Here is a 16840-nt window from a genome sequence, read left to right as displayed (position 1 = left end):
ATACTTACCTGGCATACATGTTGAAACGATTTCAGTATCCGAACGTAGAGCTGGAATCATAATTAGTTGCCAAACGCGAACTCCAATCTCTCGGTTACGTGAAAACACCGTATTTACGTATCTGGTATCCATATGGTAACGAATTCAGCTTGGGCCAGTTGGGCAAATAATAACCATACGTAGATTTAAGCAAAAGGTCGAGCAACATTAGACGTATAGAGCAACTTACTCGAATATTATCTGAAAGAGATTTTCCGTAATTCTTTCCAGCATATATTGGAAATAAAACTTCTTTTTGTATCACAGTTACGAAATGCATATTCTTATTTCGTTTTTCTTCCCCTTTCCGCACACAATGATAAAACAAATTATGCAAGTATTTGTATTTTTAATAAAATATCAAACTTTATTTTATTCTTAGCTTAATTAAGTTCCTTAGAAAAATAGGTGCATCGGCTCCATCAAAATTTCAATATTGTCTCAAGATTTTGATATGCCAAGGATCGTTTTGGCATCCAAATCTTTTGGAACAGTACACATGAATTTGATTATCAAAAGATTTGGAGCCCCGTGGTATATCTTAAGTATTTCTATTTTATTTAAGTCTATGTCTAGATTTAATCCTTAGTTACGATATAAATTAAAATCAGACCTTAGGGTTTCGAAAATGTGTTTGAGATGTTTTCTTGCGATACAATATAGCTTAATTGGAATGGTTAAATAAACAAGGGTGTTCTACCACGTTTTTCGTTCTAAATTTCGTTAAATTACATTTTCTTTTTCCAAAAATTTTGGTACGTGAAGAACGTTTTTCCATATCTTTTTGGAAATATATGGCATTTTTACATATTACTCGTTCGGTAGCAGTATAATTTTCACACCGCTCTTACGACATACGATGGTAGAAAGGTATTATCATCATTGCAACAAGAGTTGATCGCTTGGTCACTGTTTACACTGGCGGAAGGTACTGGTTGAGCGATGGTGGAAGATAGCTCTTCTGACAATCACAAACTGGTGCTGGCTGCTGGACTTGTTGTTCAAAAGTTGGTGACGGTGGGGAAGCCAACATCTTTTTCACCCAGTTCGTGTCAATTAAAGCATAGGTTGCAACCTGCAAATCGAAACAATAAGAACCAATCAGAAATTCTAATGCAAATCCTAACCGAATCATGAAAATTAGAAGCTGATGGAACTTGGAAGATTATTCAGAATTGAAAATCTTACCTGATTGGTGGGCAAACATCCGGTGTCGTAGCTGTAAACCCCGGTAAGCTCGTAGATACCGTCTCCACGGTCGCAAGCCAATGGGCCACCAACATCTACTTGGCACATGTTGTTCCTCTCCTTATGAGCCTTCACGCAAGTCAAGGTGTTGTCGATTTCTACGGGGGATTCAGCGCCCTGGACGCGTTGCCTGCACTCATCCTGAGGTACTATATCAACGTCAATACCGTGCATCAAGGAACCAGCCGCATGTACTAAAAAATGAACCGATCGATTGTGCTCATCACGTCCGTAACAAAAGTGCCACAAATAAACGGTGAAGATGGTTATAGACAGTCTTTGACATACCTTGAAGAACGACCTTTCCCCATCCCGTAGCGATACATTTTCTGCCAATCGTAGGCTGGGGAATGTTACCCAGGCAAATAGTATCAACGTGCTGTTCTAGATGCATGGGATGTACAAGGAAGAGCATGGCAAGGTCGTGACTTGAAGAACCTGTGCTATAACCTGGGTGCGATACGATGTTCTGAACTTTTACGATCTCGAAGGGGAGCGGCTCCTCCTGTTGGATTTCGGACCCCAATTTCCATTCACCGGATTTTATTGAGACTTCTTCAGGCCTCAATCTGTCATAAAAAAATGTCAGTACCGTCAGAAACCATTTCAAACCATGGTCTAATTTGAATATTTCGGTTGTTCATCCGTCGGTATGTGCCTAAAGTTTCACATGTGCGATAATACGACTTTTGAGAAACTTTGAAATGAGGATAATCCTTCAACATTTGCAACGATATCAAAGTTATTTCAACATAGCACACGCATGAATTATGCGCCGTGTTAGATTCTCATGTCAATTACGTTACTAAAGATGCTTCGTCAATTTATTGATATTGCGAATGCATCAGGATCAAAAAAGACATTCGTATGGTAATTTTAAAAAATTGTTATTCAGTGCCAACGAAACGATTCAGTCTGTCGCAGTCTAATAAATTTACTAAAAATTGTTAATTTCACTATTTAGAAATAATGCTGTCAAAATAATTGTTGATCGCGAAGACCGTTGGATGAAAATTATGCTCACCCGTAGACGCAGTGAGCGGCTGTCAAGACTACGTTGGGAGATACGATCGCGCCAGAACACAGAAGCTTACGATCCGTGGTTGACAAAATCATTGCTTGCCATGGTATCTCACCAAAGGCGACGTCATCTCTGTCCAGATAGCTTGGGCGTTCAACCTTTTTTAAAGTTGAAAATAACATTAGTCAACGTTGACGAACGAGAGCTACCAATGACTATTGAAAATGGAAGAGACTTTGATATGAAATCAGCATGACGTTTAACTGTACTCGAGAAAAAAAAATTATACCAAAAATATCGAAAATCTGTTAAAATCTGAACAGATATCAACTGGATTGAAGGAAAAGCAATTCCGTAATGTCAAAAGCTTATTGCAAAGACTTTAACCTAGTGAAAATAGCACAGAATAAGGTTAACTAATTCAACCCTAAACTTCTAATTGCATTTGGAAGCACTTACTGTATTTCTCAAACCGCACTGAGCTCCTGGGGTGTGCGGAGCAATTATTGTAGGGCTATCGTTGGAATCGGATGCAAAATAATTTTTTGATGGAGGTGAGACAGGAGCTGCGCTGGGAGTCTGCGTGGGGAAAAATTGCTGGCCGAATCCGCCGATGGCGGTGGTAATATTTTTAATTATACTTGAAAAATCGGGTGGTTGAAATGGATTTGGATTATCGGTTTGTCCAAATGGATTTGAAAAAATAAACTGTCTAGTTGGAGTGTTAAGCTGTTTGAGTGGTGGAGCTCCACTGACGTCTTGTTGGGAAGGTGAAGGAATTACATCGACATTTTGGGTGGGCTGAACAAAACTACCCCTACTTGGAGGCCGTCTAACAGTTTTGGTGGGTTGAAAGAAGGTACCCTTGGTTGGAGGTAAGCCAACAGTTTTGGTAGGCTGAATGGAAGCACCCTTGGTTGGAGGCGGCTGCTTCTTAGGAGGGCGAGTCTTAGTAATGTTCCAAACCGTTGGGAAACCTTGTTCGTCAAAACCTCCAGAGTAATTTGCGGGAAGGTTACCCGTTGGCCAGGGATCAACGTAGTTCGGATCACGGCAACACTTTCCGATAACGCCATTATCCGCGTTTCTGCACGACTGTAAAACGCAATATACATAGAATTTTATTAACGCATAATCAAAACGTTTCGTACAGAGAGCTATGAAACATGAACCAAAACAAGAAGTTTAAATCTAGGACAGTGGATATAGTTTCTCAAGTATAATATACCTATAAAAAAATACTGTATAAAACTCACGCTAAGAGGAGCTCGTCTTTCGATCTGTTGTTTGGTCAACGTCACCGGTTGTGGGCTAATCACTCCCTCTAGGGTACAATATTGTTCTTCCACGCAAATAAGTGCGGCAGCACATCCGACCTGTACTGTGACTGGTGCGAATTCCAAGGGTCTTGGAATGGGAACTTTGACGATGGGGTCTGCATTGAGGGGTCTAACTGAAATTCGAACAGACCAAATTTCATCGTGTAACTAAAGTCAGACTTGGGATATTCCGATTATGATCAGAACTGAGACCGGACTAAGGAATACCCACTTTGCCCTCCTTCCTTTGGTATTGGCGGTGGCTTAGCGAATGCTGGCACGTTACTGCTGGGCTCACTTCCGAATGGAGGCAAATACCCGTTTGATGCAAAAGCGTCTTGGTTACCTCCTGAAGACCCTGTGAAACTGGGCTCACCAGCGCTCAAATCTTCCCCAGAATTATCGGATGATCCGAAGAGACCGGTCTCCACTGTGCTCGGCTGCTTACCGCCTGAGAAGCTTCCCTTGTTGGGCAAAGATGGTGTCGTGTAGGTGAAGGTGCCAGTACCTGAACTGGTTTGGCTGGATCCGCCGGAATTAGCTAATAAAAAAAACGTTGGATTTGATCATTGTATGGATATTATGCAGCGAAGTTAACGCAATTGTGCTTCACTTTTCCATTTGTTCAATTGTCCTATTTATTACCTCCGCCGTAGTTGAAGCCAGTTGGTCTAGGGAGGCCAGTTGCCGAGGCTCCCGAAGAAGACCCCGAGGGTATCTTTTGCGTGAATCCACTAGCTACGTTGCTTCCTGAGCTTGCGCTGCTACTTGCTGAGGCTTGCCCAGTTGACGTGAAGCCGAAATTGCTGGATTGCTTTTGCTGGGTTTGATCATACGAGTTGCTCGAACCATATTGTCCACTTTGACCAGAGATTCCGAAAGTTCCGGGTTGAGTAAAGACTTGGTCACGTACGCCAGAAGATCCTGTTTGTCCGAAGATACCCGAGCTTACAGCGGATCCAGTTTGTCCTAATTTGTCACTTGCTCCAAAAGAACCTGATGTTTGATCGAATTGGTTGGAACTTCCGAAAGATCCAGATTGCCCGATTTGACCAACAGTGGCAGAGGAACCCGTTTGTCCAAACTGGCCGAAGGTTGATGAAAGTCCAGACTGCCCTAGTTCATCATAAGCACTCGAGGAACTGGGTATCCCAAATAAACTAGAACTTCCCGTAGATCCAGTAGATTGTCCAGACTGTCCAAAGCTTCCTGTAGAACCAGACTTCACTGGTTTAATGGAGCTACTGGAAGAGTCACCGTAGTTTCCTGAACTGGATCCAAAGTTTGTAGTCGAAGACGAGCCGGCGGAAGCGAAAGAGCTACCTTGACCGATTCCTGATGTCGATACTCCAGAATATCCGGTTAGAGTACAGCAGACTTCGCGGTTCACCTGGCACTGCTGAGGCTGAAAGGTAAAATTTTCAATAATTAAGTATTTTCGATAGAGTCGATGCGTCAGTTTTATTATATAATTGCAAACAGCAGCAATTAGCACCATTAATCCTTCCCATATTCGTGAGCTTATTATTATTTATCATAGCAAGAGTTATTTATAGTAGCGCCCACAGGGACGCCCGCGGTATTAGGCATCCTGATAAGGTTGGAGGGATCGATTTGTGTGGGGCTGGCTGGTGAAGTGAACTGTATGAATTGATCAACGAAAAACACTCAAGTCTGAATTCGTATTTGTTATCCCAGCATCTTTTCAACCCACGTAAATCGGAAGACTTGTAATGAGTCATCCGACGATTTGCATCACGATCTGTACGTTCGCAACTTCCACCTAAAGCGGCCGTTTTTACGAGGATTGGTATGTGTAATAAGGAAGCTGCGCTGTGATAATAGAGTTTCTAAAACATCATCGTCAGAGTTTCTAAAAAGAGAAGAATACAAATCATATCTGAGCTCGTTACGCGCGCCAATTTTTTCCACGAATTCGGTATGCAATTATACGGGCATGTACCGCGCTGATGATCGTTACCAAGATGCTAATTGCATTTATTAATACAAAGTTGAGACCATCGAATGTGTCGACTGTCTCTTAGTCACGGTTTTACAACTACTAAAAACTCAATTACCAACAGATTGCAGATTGCGTAATATACGTCTGGTGATAATTCGCGTAGGGCAGGTACATTCTGTGTGCGAATAATCCTTGGCTTTGAAATGTATCTAACGGATGGTGAACGATTTGAGCTGGATTGTTAACTACAACGCTGTACGTTATTTTCTACCAAGTGATAATGGCCAACCTCATATCTAATATAAATAAATATGTATCTTTAAGAGTGACGAACGTGCTAAGAAACGTGAAGATTAGCGTCTAGGTTCACTTGTCGGCTGAAAAGTATCCTACCATTCTAAATTAAGACCTGTACGAGTTATATAGAGAATATCGTGTTGATTTCACCGTTGGGCGGTGATTAAGGTGCGGTGAAAAGAATCTACTGAGATTTAGAGCATAGATTGTTAAGAACCATCTGTTTCTCTTTCTCTTCATATCTTTCTATTCTTAGTGTTCTTGGCAAATGAAAAATGAAGAAAGAAATTTGATACAGTCTCGAATATCAGACCAATGCACAAACCATTTTTAAAAACTTCATATGAAGTGATATTGGAAAGTGGATATGCAAATCACGCTTTCGGAAGCTAGGAGGAGAGAAATACATGAGTACTAATAATTCGTTGTAAAAAATGATCGTTTAATTAATAAGAGACTGAATAATGTCGATGGAATCAGTTTGCGGGTATATATGTAGCTAATAAGAAATCGGAACTAATACCGCCGCGCCGCTCTTTCCTTTTTTTCTTCGTTATTATGATAGCTGGCAAGAAACAACGATCGGTAGTCGATATTATCGATCGACATGCGTAATTAATACACGCTCTCTTTCGACGGTCTTATTTATTTGTTTCTCATTCTTTTCTCGATACCATCGTTTCTTTGTCTCCACACAAATCACTCGCACGGTACGTCCGGCATCGGACATGACACTTACATCCGTAAGAGACTTTTGTCAACCAATTATGCAGGTTACGTATGCTCTTAATGCAATACGACATATTGTAATGAACTCACCGATTTGAAACGTCATCAGTTGCATGATCGGCGAAATTTTTATTTAACCATAAAAGCTACACCTACACGTATTCAGGTCTCAGCAGCGGCGAAAAAGTGCCAAAGCTGCGTATAATATACTTATAATATATCTTCCAAGTTAAACTTTTAAACGCGACGGGGGATACGGGAGACTCGAGTTATAAATAAAAGATTAAATCACTTTAGCCCACTCCGATACCGGACTAGGTAGTTTGGTCTACTCGTTTGGTCACGCGTGCGACATTGGCATTTCGATTCACAGATCCAGGTTTATAGCCAATCGACCATTATCCTTTTATCATTTGAATTTATGTTATATTTGGACAGATTATTGGAAAAAAATCTCCAGCCTATAACGCGAATAACACGAAAAAATCAAACATCTCTTTAAGAAGTATACAATTCGTTCCACATAATACTTATACAGGCCCCTCTGGCCTTCGGCCTGTCGCTTCTTTGCATCATTTCTTATAAGTAATAGCGGCGGCATTCCGCAAATTCGCGTAAATAATATTCGCACAAGGTGCGGTCGCCTCGGTATAATGTCATAAAATATGCGCGTAATGAAAATACCATAATTTTTTTCTCTCACTGACATGCTGATACTGAAACGTGTGTATCATACGTGAAAGGGAGATGTGGTGAGGAGGAAAATGACTTTGAGGATAAATCGACGCGAGCCGACTTTTGCCCAAGCCAAACGTACGATATTGTGTACTTACTTGCGGCTGAGACGCATCAGGCCTTTCTCGGTGAAGAAACAATTAGCGGGACGATGGTAACAAGCAAATAAATGGATAAATCAAATGTAATCGAGCGAAACGCGTGACTGAAATTCAACGTTGATATAACACCACGCTTCGCAGTATGAATTGAGTGGCACCGGTTCCACAGTGATTAGTATCTCGAATCTAGTAATTGTTGTGAACACGACGCATGGGTTCATTGTCAGTCGGAAATCAGGTAGCTATGCCAGCGGTAACTTGTTTCTAACATTGGCAGTTGTCTTACTTTGGATACGGGTCCAATCACAATTGTCGATCGAACATTGAGATATGGGATACATATCGATCCACGCCTATAATTCGCGGTGACATACGTCACGCGCAATTAGCAACGACTTACATGTAATAATATAAAAAGTTCGAAGGCAGAGTGTGAACCGTGGGTGAAAGTTTACGCGAAAAGTTTTTTTCGACGATTATTGCAGGTCGAGTATTTCGTCAAATGAAAAGTGACAAGAACTACGTTTCTACAGAAGAGAGGATTGAGGAAAAAAAAATCATACCGAACACGTACTCCTTGAATATTCATGTATATAAGTATCCAGCTGACCGAATAAATGTTTCAAGTCAAGACGAGAAATTCTGGGATTCTGATACCTTGAGCAAGAAGATGGCTGGTTTCGTAAGTAAAGCTGCACACACATCACGCGGGCAGAAATAAATAAATAAATTATCGAAGGCTGTTGAGCGACCTTAAGTGCGATGAACCTACACACAAGGCGTTCAATGAATAGTGAATATACATACGTATAACAGCGACGTATTCTGATAAACTTGCGAGTTAATAAATGCGCGAAAGCGTCAAACACATGTACACAAATCGTATCTGCGATTGCGTAATACGTTCACAACCGCTGCAGCGAGATACGAATATCGCGTAATAATTGGATGATACGTACCTACATAATGAAACAGAGAGACACGGATCTATACAGCAACTGCGTGTAAGAGAAATTTATCGGCATTTCTCTTTACGCTGGGCCACGAATTGAGCGAGATTTTCTCCGGAATATATCAATTCACACCCAACCGCGAAAACTCCTTTCATATTTCTCTTTCATCAGTGTCAATACACATGTCCAATATATGTATACACACATATATATATACATAGAAACCTGTGTTCATCTGTTTGACGATCGTTTGGATCTCTAATTGCGAGAAGCACGAACAGCAATCTCCATTGTCACGGATTTGAAAGGTGTTTCATTACCCCGAAACCAAATAATTCAGCACGAATTATCAATCGCTCGCCTACGACGATTCGCGTAATAGTGAAAATTAGATTTAAAAACGCATCAAAAAAAAAAAAAAATCAGAACAAGAATTTCTTCCAACCTGTCACGCGCCGCGGAAATTTCATCGCTGTCAACGCTATTCAGGTTAATGTTGGTAAACGCTCCAGAAACTAGAGGAGAAGTCCGATATATCAACTCGTGCAGACCAGGAGTCGATAACATATCTCGTAATACTTCCTTGGCCTTTCCAAGGTAAAATTTCCTCTCGTAAATCTCCGACACGGTTTCGCGATGTGCGATAGGAATTGATACCTGCCCGTGCGACGCTCAAGAGTTTACACGAATTATGCCAAGGAGCTATCAATAGTTGTGCAATTCCCAGCTCCGAGAGCGCCGTTAATACCGTCGCATTGAAATTTGAGGCTAGCATCGCGCATCGCGGCTATTTCTCCGTCAATCAGTCTCTTTTACCGCGTGCAAGATTCCCCCATATTATGCAACGCCCGACGCGCGCATTATACCTTATACCTATATGCCAACCTCCAATTGACCACTGGCTATCCGGCAAAGCCATCTTCTTTCTATGAATTATTCAGGCGTTTCTCCTATATAGCCGTTGCTAAAACAACATGCCGCTGATGTGTTTCCTTTGTGTCATTTGACACAAACGGATTGAGACACGCGTAATGTAACGGCTATTGCCAATCGACTATACTGTATGGATAGTTGGCATAATCGTACTCATATACCCTGCATATTCCCAATATACAAGCACCGCGCGCATTGCTCATTGCCAATACATGACACATCGATCTTATCGGCGATCTTCGATCGGCCATCGATACCTCGGGTAATTACGACAAATTGACTCCTGACTCGATTCGGGTCGTGTCACTCTCGCGTCCTGGAGGAAGAGTCGAAGAGTTGTAAAAACGACGCGGTTCTTCGATCACGTTAAAAGCTATTACCGCATCATCGACGCGTCATCCGCAGTGCGGCAGATGCTGGAGCAACGGCGTTAGGCGAGTCTTGAAAAGGCAGAACCAGCTGCTGCTTGCAGCGGGTCACTCGTGACGTGCAGAAACGCGTACACGTCTTACATAAATATGCATTTTCGATATTCGCTGCATGGAAACTGCATCGACTGCGCGTAGCGACACCTGCAAATTGCACGCGAGATCGGAGGGAGATACGATCCCCACGCACATCCTGCGTGGCAATTCTGCATCCTCGTGCAGCGATGCTTATACGGAATGATCGGATGTGCGAAACGTGGGCGCGGGCATCTCAATGCCGCGGGATAAAACCGGAGGCGTGAGATTCGCGACGCACCATTTCCGAAAGCTCCAAATAGAAACAGAGCGGACCTGCGGTGCCGTTCAAGGTCCAGAAGAGCGTATCGCGGCCGAAATTACGCCATGAAAAGTTGTTAAGAAAAATAATTTCGGAATGCGTGGTAAAAGCGTGTACAGGTATCTACCTACCTACCTACCTACCTACCTAACTACCTGTGTATAAGCGAACGAGCGAGAGTAAGAGGCGCCAGTCAGGAATTCAAGATTGTTTCATAATACCGTCCGAAGATGCCAAAGACGAGCGTTCTCCACGCTACCGCATCGGCAAGTCAAACGATTAGCGTCCCGACCCAACGTCGTAATGTCGTATTACAAATCATGTGTATTACGAACGCGTTACATATGTATGTTCGCCGAAATGACCGTTTCGCCGGGGTATATGAAAGAGGGAGACGAAAAGCAGGGGATGGGACGGAGTTTAACGAGTGGGGAGAAAACCTTCCTGATCATTCGCGGATTGATAAATCCTGACGTAACTTCGCTTTCGCCGATCTATCACACGCCTCGCATAAATAAAGATGAAACGTACAGTCAACGGACCTATGACCCTGGAGCACCGGACGATAAGTAATGATCTTGTGATTTGAATCCCTCCGCCTCTGATATCGCCCATTTCTGTTTCACTCGACCGTGACTGTGCAGTGACTGCCGAACGAGATGCGAGGCAGAATGAAAGGACGTTCCATTACACGCATTCACGATTCATTCTCACGCCGTTTTCCAGTATATAAATTCCAATGAAACGAAATTCTTTACGGTAATGTATTCATCGGCCGGAACCCAACAACCAGTAACTAGCAAACGCCCATGCCCGTTAGAAGTGTGCGTTCTTACTTTGCAACTAACGATTATTATGCTTTAACAATTCGATGCCCGATGACTGTTGCCAGGCATTGGATGAGCAGGAATGAGGTTCGTTAAGAAATGAAACGAGGTGGGATTAGATTATCAGAAACTCGTTCCTGGCACGCAACCAACAGACGATACATAAAACGGGCGCGTTGTGGTCGCAACAATTATAAACGATCGAAAGACGCCCAGCAGCGGTGTTATTAAGTTTCCAAGGTGCCTCGAGCGAATCGATGCGAAAGAAAAAAGAAGAAATTAAAATTAGGAAGGAGAGAAAAAAAATTGTTGTAAAAAATCACGCGTGCCTACGTGAGTATGCAAAGGATTATAACCGGTGGCTTGATTTTGCCGAACCAAGGATCTTTGATCATCGTATAATGAAAATGACATTTTGAGAATCGAAAAATTCCACGAGATTCGACCAACCGCGGCCCACTTGGATTCGCCATTAGATACGGCAAAGTTCATTGAGCGATTCCAAAGCCGAGTATTTAATATATGCAAATCTGTCGCGTTAGATCGCGGATCTGAGATTCCGAATCATCGCGTGGTGGTTATGGAGTAAAAAAAAATCACTTTCAATATTGGGAAACTATGAAATTAACAAGGCTCTACCCGGACAATTATCGCCCGTAAAAACGGCAGCTGTGGAACGGCATTTTTGCATGTAGGTAACTAATGACGTCGTGGACGATCTCAAGCGGCGGATAACTGATCGAGCTCTTACGTCTCGTAAGTTACAGCGTTATTCGACCGATGGGCAAGGAATGTCAGGCAAAACCCACAAACACCGCCACCGTGTTTGCTTTACAAATTCCTGATCACCTGACCCGGAGACTGGACTTGTCTCCACGTGATGTCGCGTGCGTTTTAATGCGTTGGAAGAAAAAAAACCTTGAAGGTTAACCAATTTAACCAAGTGAATCACGATGCTGAAATATCAACGTTTCTCAATGTTGAAAAGGACAACATTTACAGATATGGTTGTTGGAAATTGGTATATACCTTATTATTAAATCAATGCGAATCGTTTTGACATTGAAAATTATGTGTCAGATTTTTCCGTGACTTTGTGATTACCGCGAAATCGAGGGAGTTTTTGGCAACGTGTTCAAATTTACCGACGGGATCACATTTCTCAGTATATCGTTTTCTTGGCAGGGAATAACGCGCAGGTATATTCAAGAACAACTACTTAGCATATCATTACTAGACAGTGTGTATGAGGGGACATTTTCAAATTTTGGGCATGATTTCACGTTTCAAAAATAGAAATGAACACCGTCTCCAAGCTATAATCTTATTTTCTGTCTTGAAAATTATTTATACACTTTTCGAGAGCTCTCCGATCCCTGGTTATCGGATTTCAATTGCCCACAACTAAAAGAAACGAATTTGTCATCGACCCAATGAAACCTTACGCCAATCGGCACGAGAAAGTGACATATGGCCTTGATTTCAATAAGCCCAGGTAAACGAAATGAATTTGGATACCATTTAGATGCGAGTAAACACCAAACACACTTTCTACCGAACGTATATGCCCTGGCAGCGACTGCATGCCTGTGTACACGTATGCACATTCGCCTATGGCTATTAATTCTTGATATACAACAATTACAGCAAGTAATGCTGTGACATTCCAAAACGCTAGAGTGATGGTCTGTCGGTCACACGTAATACGTGCAGCTTACGAGCTTCACCTTACACCCATGCGGGATAACGAGCATGACTAGGTACTCCATAGTAGTCTGGAGTCATACCTAATCCATTCGATTGTTTATGTTCGTCGATGACATAATATTGGCACGTACCATCCACGGTCGTTATTTCTATTTACTATGCAAACAAGACCGGATCCAATGCGTGGCGTCTTATAGGCTGACAGTAATGATCGGTGAATAGAAAAAGTGGGTAAAGTGGATGGATTTACGCCACCCTGGTGGAAAGCTGAAAGAATGTGCATCAGAAATAATAAAATTCAAACTCACCCCACTCCTGATTTGCGTCAATCCTTGTTGACTGGTGAAAACTCTGCCGTTCACGCATTGGCTCGTGAGAACGCAAATTCTTCCTTCGCCGCTGCAATCGATTGTCAAACCATTTTGATTGTCGGAGGATTCTTCTTCAGCGCTCAATGTCGACGGAGTTGGATATGCGGCGGTTGAACTGCCGAATCCGAGTGTAGACTGGCTTCCGAATGAAGACGAGACTCGGTTATTCTGATCTTGGAAGTCTCCAGTTCCAGCATTCCCGGCAGAGCCGGAAATCGAAGCTCCGGGTGTCGAGACCGGGCTGAAGAAGGGATTGCTGCCGGAGGGTGTTGGCAGTGGGCTAAATCCAACTGTGGACTGGCTTCCGAATGACGAAGAGACTTGGTCATTCTGACCTAGGAAGCCGGGAGTCGAAGCTCCGGGTGACACGGTCGGGTTAAAGAAGGGATTGCTGCCGGCGATCGGGGAGGGCGAGGTCGGGGACTGATCGGAGAACACTGCGACCGTCGGTGTTACGACAACGGATCCAGATCCTGGCTTGAAGAAAGGATTGCGAGAACCGCCGTACCCGGGTAAAGCAGTAGATGTTTCTGTGACTACCTGGGGATTCTGAACGAAAACAGAGTCGGGCTTTAGGAAGGGATTTCCGATGAAGCTCCCTGACGAAGAGGCGAAAGATCCAGCAGATCCAACGGATCCAGCGGATCCAGAGGATTCAACGGAATTTGGTGTGTAGCTACCGCTGAAGAACGGATTCTTTGACCTGTCGATGGAAAGACTGTCGGAACCAGAGCCGAAGGATCCGGAGTCAACGTTTGTCTGACCAAAGGAGGCACCGGCCGTGATAAATCCAGATCCGGAATTAGGTACAGCTCCATTAAAGAACGGATTTCCTCCGTTGATGTTCAGGCTTGTCTGGCCACGTGAGTTCGAGGCCTCAGCGCCACCGGCGCCCTGGCTAAGGTCAAAGCTTCCGGACAATGTGCAGAGGTTTGAAGTGCATCCACCCGACGGCTTGCCGGACAATCCGAAGGGGCTGCCAGGTCCGTTCCACCAATATTGAACCTCGCCGGGCTTAGAATTGACTCGATCGAAGGAAATGATGCCGGATGATGGTGCGAGCGAATCGGATGTCGGATTGAGAACCTGGCCGAAGGTCACTCCGCCAGCGGAGTTGTGACTTCCGGAGTTGAAGCCAGAGCTGCCAGCAGCAAGGCCAGAACTTGACCCGATTCCAGCAGTACCATCGTAAGCACCGGATGAACCAAAACCAGCTTGTGTTCCTTCGGTGACCTGATTACCAGAGCTTCCGGAGCTGCCTCCCGCGTTGGAGAAACCGTAGGAGAAAGAACCAGCGCCGTTGTCGCCGAGTCCTAAGCCCGCGGTGCCAGGATTACTAACGGAGAGATCAATCTGGTTGTAACTACTCGGGTTCTGGGTTGCGTCTGGAATACCACTGCCGGCGATAATGCCGAAGGGAATGTTTCCGTTGAATGAGGCGGAAGAGTAGCTGGAACCGTGGCTGCTGCTTCCACCGTTGGTGTTATAGCCGGACTCTCTAGTTCCGGAGAAAACTTGGCCCCCGATAACACCACCAATATCAGCCTCGTCGTGGTTCGACTGGCTGTAGCTGTTCGAATTCGAGTTCGAAGATGATTTCTTGAAGTGGTATCCATCGGGGTGGAGAGCCACTTCTGGTATTTTTGAGTAGGGGTGAGCAGACGCGTATGCGACCAACGTCACTGCACCCAGCAGCAATATCGTGGCCACTTTCATCTTGAGGGACTCTGGAAATTGGAGAACAGAAATAAAAATAATAATTAATTAACAATCGCAGTCTTGAAATCCGAGTGCCGTTAAATCGTTTTCACTTTATTGGATCCGTTGACGTAACGCGCCCAGGGTTACGTGGGACGTGGTCTAATTAACGATTAATCTCTCTGTCAACTTGCTTTAATTAAAGACTCGAAAGTTTCTTCCGTTTCAGTCATGACCCTGTTAATCGTTCGTCGTTCAGTAACTAGGCTCTTGGTTCAAGTGCACGGACCCCAACTGCTTTCTTCGAACATGCGTGACAGATATTAGCACAAATATTCTAACATCAATGACCCGAACCAACACGTACAAAATGGGCATGCAGGTATGAAATAAACCGCTAAAGAAGAGGAAAAATCAAAATAACACCTCTAGAACCGGATCTTTGTCGACTTGATACCTAGTCGCATGTAGGATGCTAAGGAATTACTTTGCTACGATTAAATTCAACCCGACGATCGCACTACCAAGCTACAGGAAGTGAAGCGGCAAGATTATTGTGTGAAAAAAAAAACTGATCCAATGCTACGACGTTCGAGACCTTACATGTCTTATTCCATAATGAAAAAGAAAACATTGGACCACTCAAACCATGACGCGCGATTAGAAATTTACATGGTTCGAATATTTGGGTGATGAAATTGAATAGAATTTTTGGTAGCATTAAGTAGTTCTTATTGAAAAAAATGATTACTACTTTTTGCGAAAATGCGGTTTTTCTTTAATCGCACGCTGCACAAAATTTGGCCGTTACACTTAAAGCCAAGTGCTGCGATCAGATAGATCAGGCTTTGATTGATATAATAATGAATATCTAATTGAAAAATCCTTAGATCGTTTACGGTCGCGGCAAAGAACCCGAAGCACATCCACTGATAGATCGCACTGTTGCCTCCTTCGGTCTCGCTTATCGGTAGTTTAATCACCCAATTCGTAGTTTCACTGTCACGTCGTTTTCATTCGGTTTGAATAGATTTTACGTTTACGGATAATCTAACATCACGCAATTCTATTTTTCATACTTTAATTTTTTACCCCGTTCCGTTCCTTTCGTTACCGCGTTTTTTTCTCAACCACTGCGCGATTGCTTGCAATTTTTTTAAATCTCTACTAAATCGTCGCCGAATATCTGTGACCCGACGAAACTTCAAGGGATCACTGGATCGCGTCCCCGATGATCAATGCCATACGCTAGTCCTTCGCAAAGACTTTCGAAGGGCAATATACGGCACGGGAATCGGGATGACCTGTTATGCTACTCACCTAACACACGTCCCTTGAATATAGTCGCGGGTTTCACTCAAAGGTAAGTCAGTGTGACTGCCGACGCCTCCACATGCTGGCCCACTCTTATACCATCCACGAACCTCTTTCCCCACCATCGTCGCATGCGATATCCTGTCATAGTCGCTATCACAGGTTTGCAGCGGTCCAAGCTACTCCCGGACCGACCGGTCAGAGATCGTTCATCGAATCCGCCACGGTTTCCACCGTTGAAATTTCAGATCGGGTGGGCTACCAGCGCGACTCAAATTTCTGAGCTTTTAATGGACCTTGATTTCTTGGTACCAGAGCTTTACTGGTAAAAAAGTTTTACGAATTCACCAGCTGTATTTGCGTCAAAAATTTTCTTTCGCATCTCACAGATCCTACTCATGAAATTGATCAGCATCGACCTAAAACAAAGTGCGGTAACGCCGACAATTTTTATTAGTAAGAAAAAGCGTAACCAATGGCTGTCTAATTCCAACAATTTCTAAGGCAATGGGTAGTCATGAAATAAACAGAGGTGCTCCCTCGGAACTTGAATGACGGAAAATTCGAACTAATCCAGGATGTGCCTGAGTCTTGCGGTACGAGAAAACCACAATTACACATATGCTACGGGTTGTATTCGTATCTAGTCTTGATGGATAATTGTAAGAAAGTCAGTTTTTTACGGGTATTCATAGAGCATTTAGTTTATCGAGAACACGACATATGAGTCGGATGGTGCGGTTACCGAACAGCTCACACCGTCGAACGTCCTTGGTACATCAATTATTGCGTAAACGGAATTCAGAAGAATAATTTAGCG

General features: G+C 43.5%; 1 protein-coding gene across 1 annotated transcript; it reads right to left on the bottom strand.

Moving 5' to 3' along the window:
* Positions 1 to 383: 383 nt before the first annotated feature.
* Positions 384 to 16166, bottom strand: LOC124410018 (filaggrin-2-like). The gene is made up of 10 exons (XM_046888111.1): positions 16027 to 16166; positions 12946 to 14735; positions 4273 to 5032; positions 3860 to 4168; positions 3565 to 3761; positions 2768 to 3403; positions 2312 to 2466; positions 1576 to 1856; positions 1228 to 1481; positions 384 to 1114 (listed from the first exon to the last, which is right to left on the bottom strand). Exons 2-10 carry the CDS (start codon positions 14722 to 14724, stop codon positions 953 to 955), a joined length of 4533 nt encoding a protein of 1510 aa, XP_046744067.1. The 5' UTR covers positions 14725 to 14735; positions 16027 to 16166; the 3' UTR covers positions 384 to 952.
* Positions 16167 to 16840: the final 674 nt, after the last annotated feature.

The sequence above is a fragment of the Diprion similis genome, chromosome 8, assembly GCF_021155765.1.
Source record: "Diprion similis isolate iyDipSimi1 chromosome 8, iyDipSimi1.1, whole genome shotgun sequence".
In the NCBI taxonomy this organism is placed as follows: domain Eukaryota; kingdom Metazoa; phylum Arthropoda; class Insecta; order Hymenoptera; family Diprionidae; genus Diprion; species Diprion similis.
The sequence above is the reverse complement of the archived record's forward strand: the minus strand, read 5'-3'. Positions and strand labels throughout refer to the sequence as shown.

Excerpts from the sequence above, each read along its gene's own strand:
- LOC124410018 (XM_046888111.1), bottom strand. The coding sequence starts at position 14,724 with ATGAAAGTGGCCACGATATTGCTGCTGGGTGCAGTGACGTTGGTCGCA. Across the intron at positions 4,169-4,272 it reads TGGCTTCAACTACGGCGGAG|CTAATTCCGGCGGATCCAGC; the intron begins GTAATAAATAGG and ends TTTTTTTATTAG. Across the intron at positions 1,857-2,311 it reads GCCGCTCACTGCGTCTACGG|ATTGAGGCCTGAAGAAGTCT; the intron begins GTGAGCATAATT and ends TTTTTATGACAG.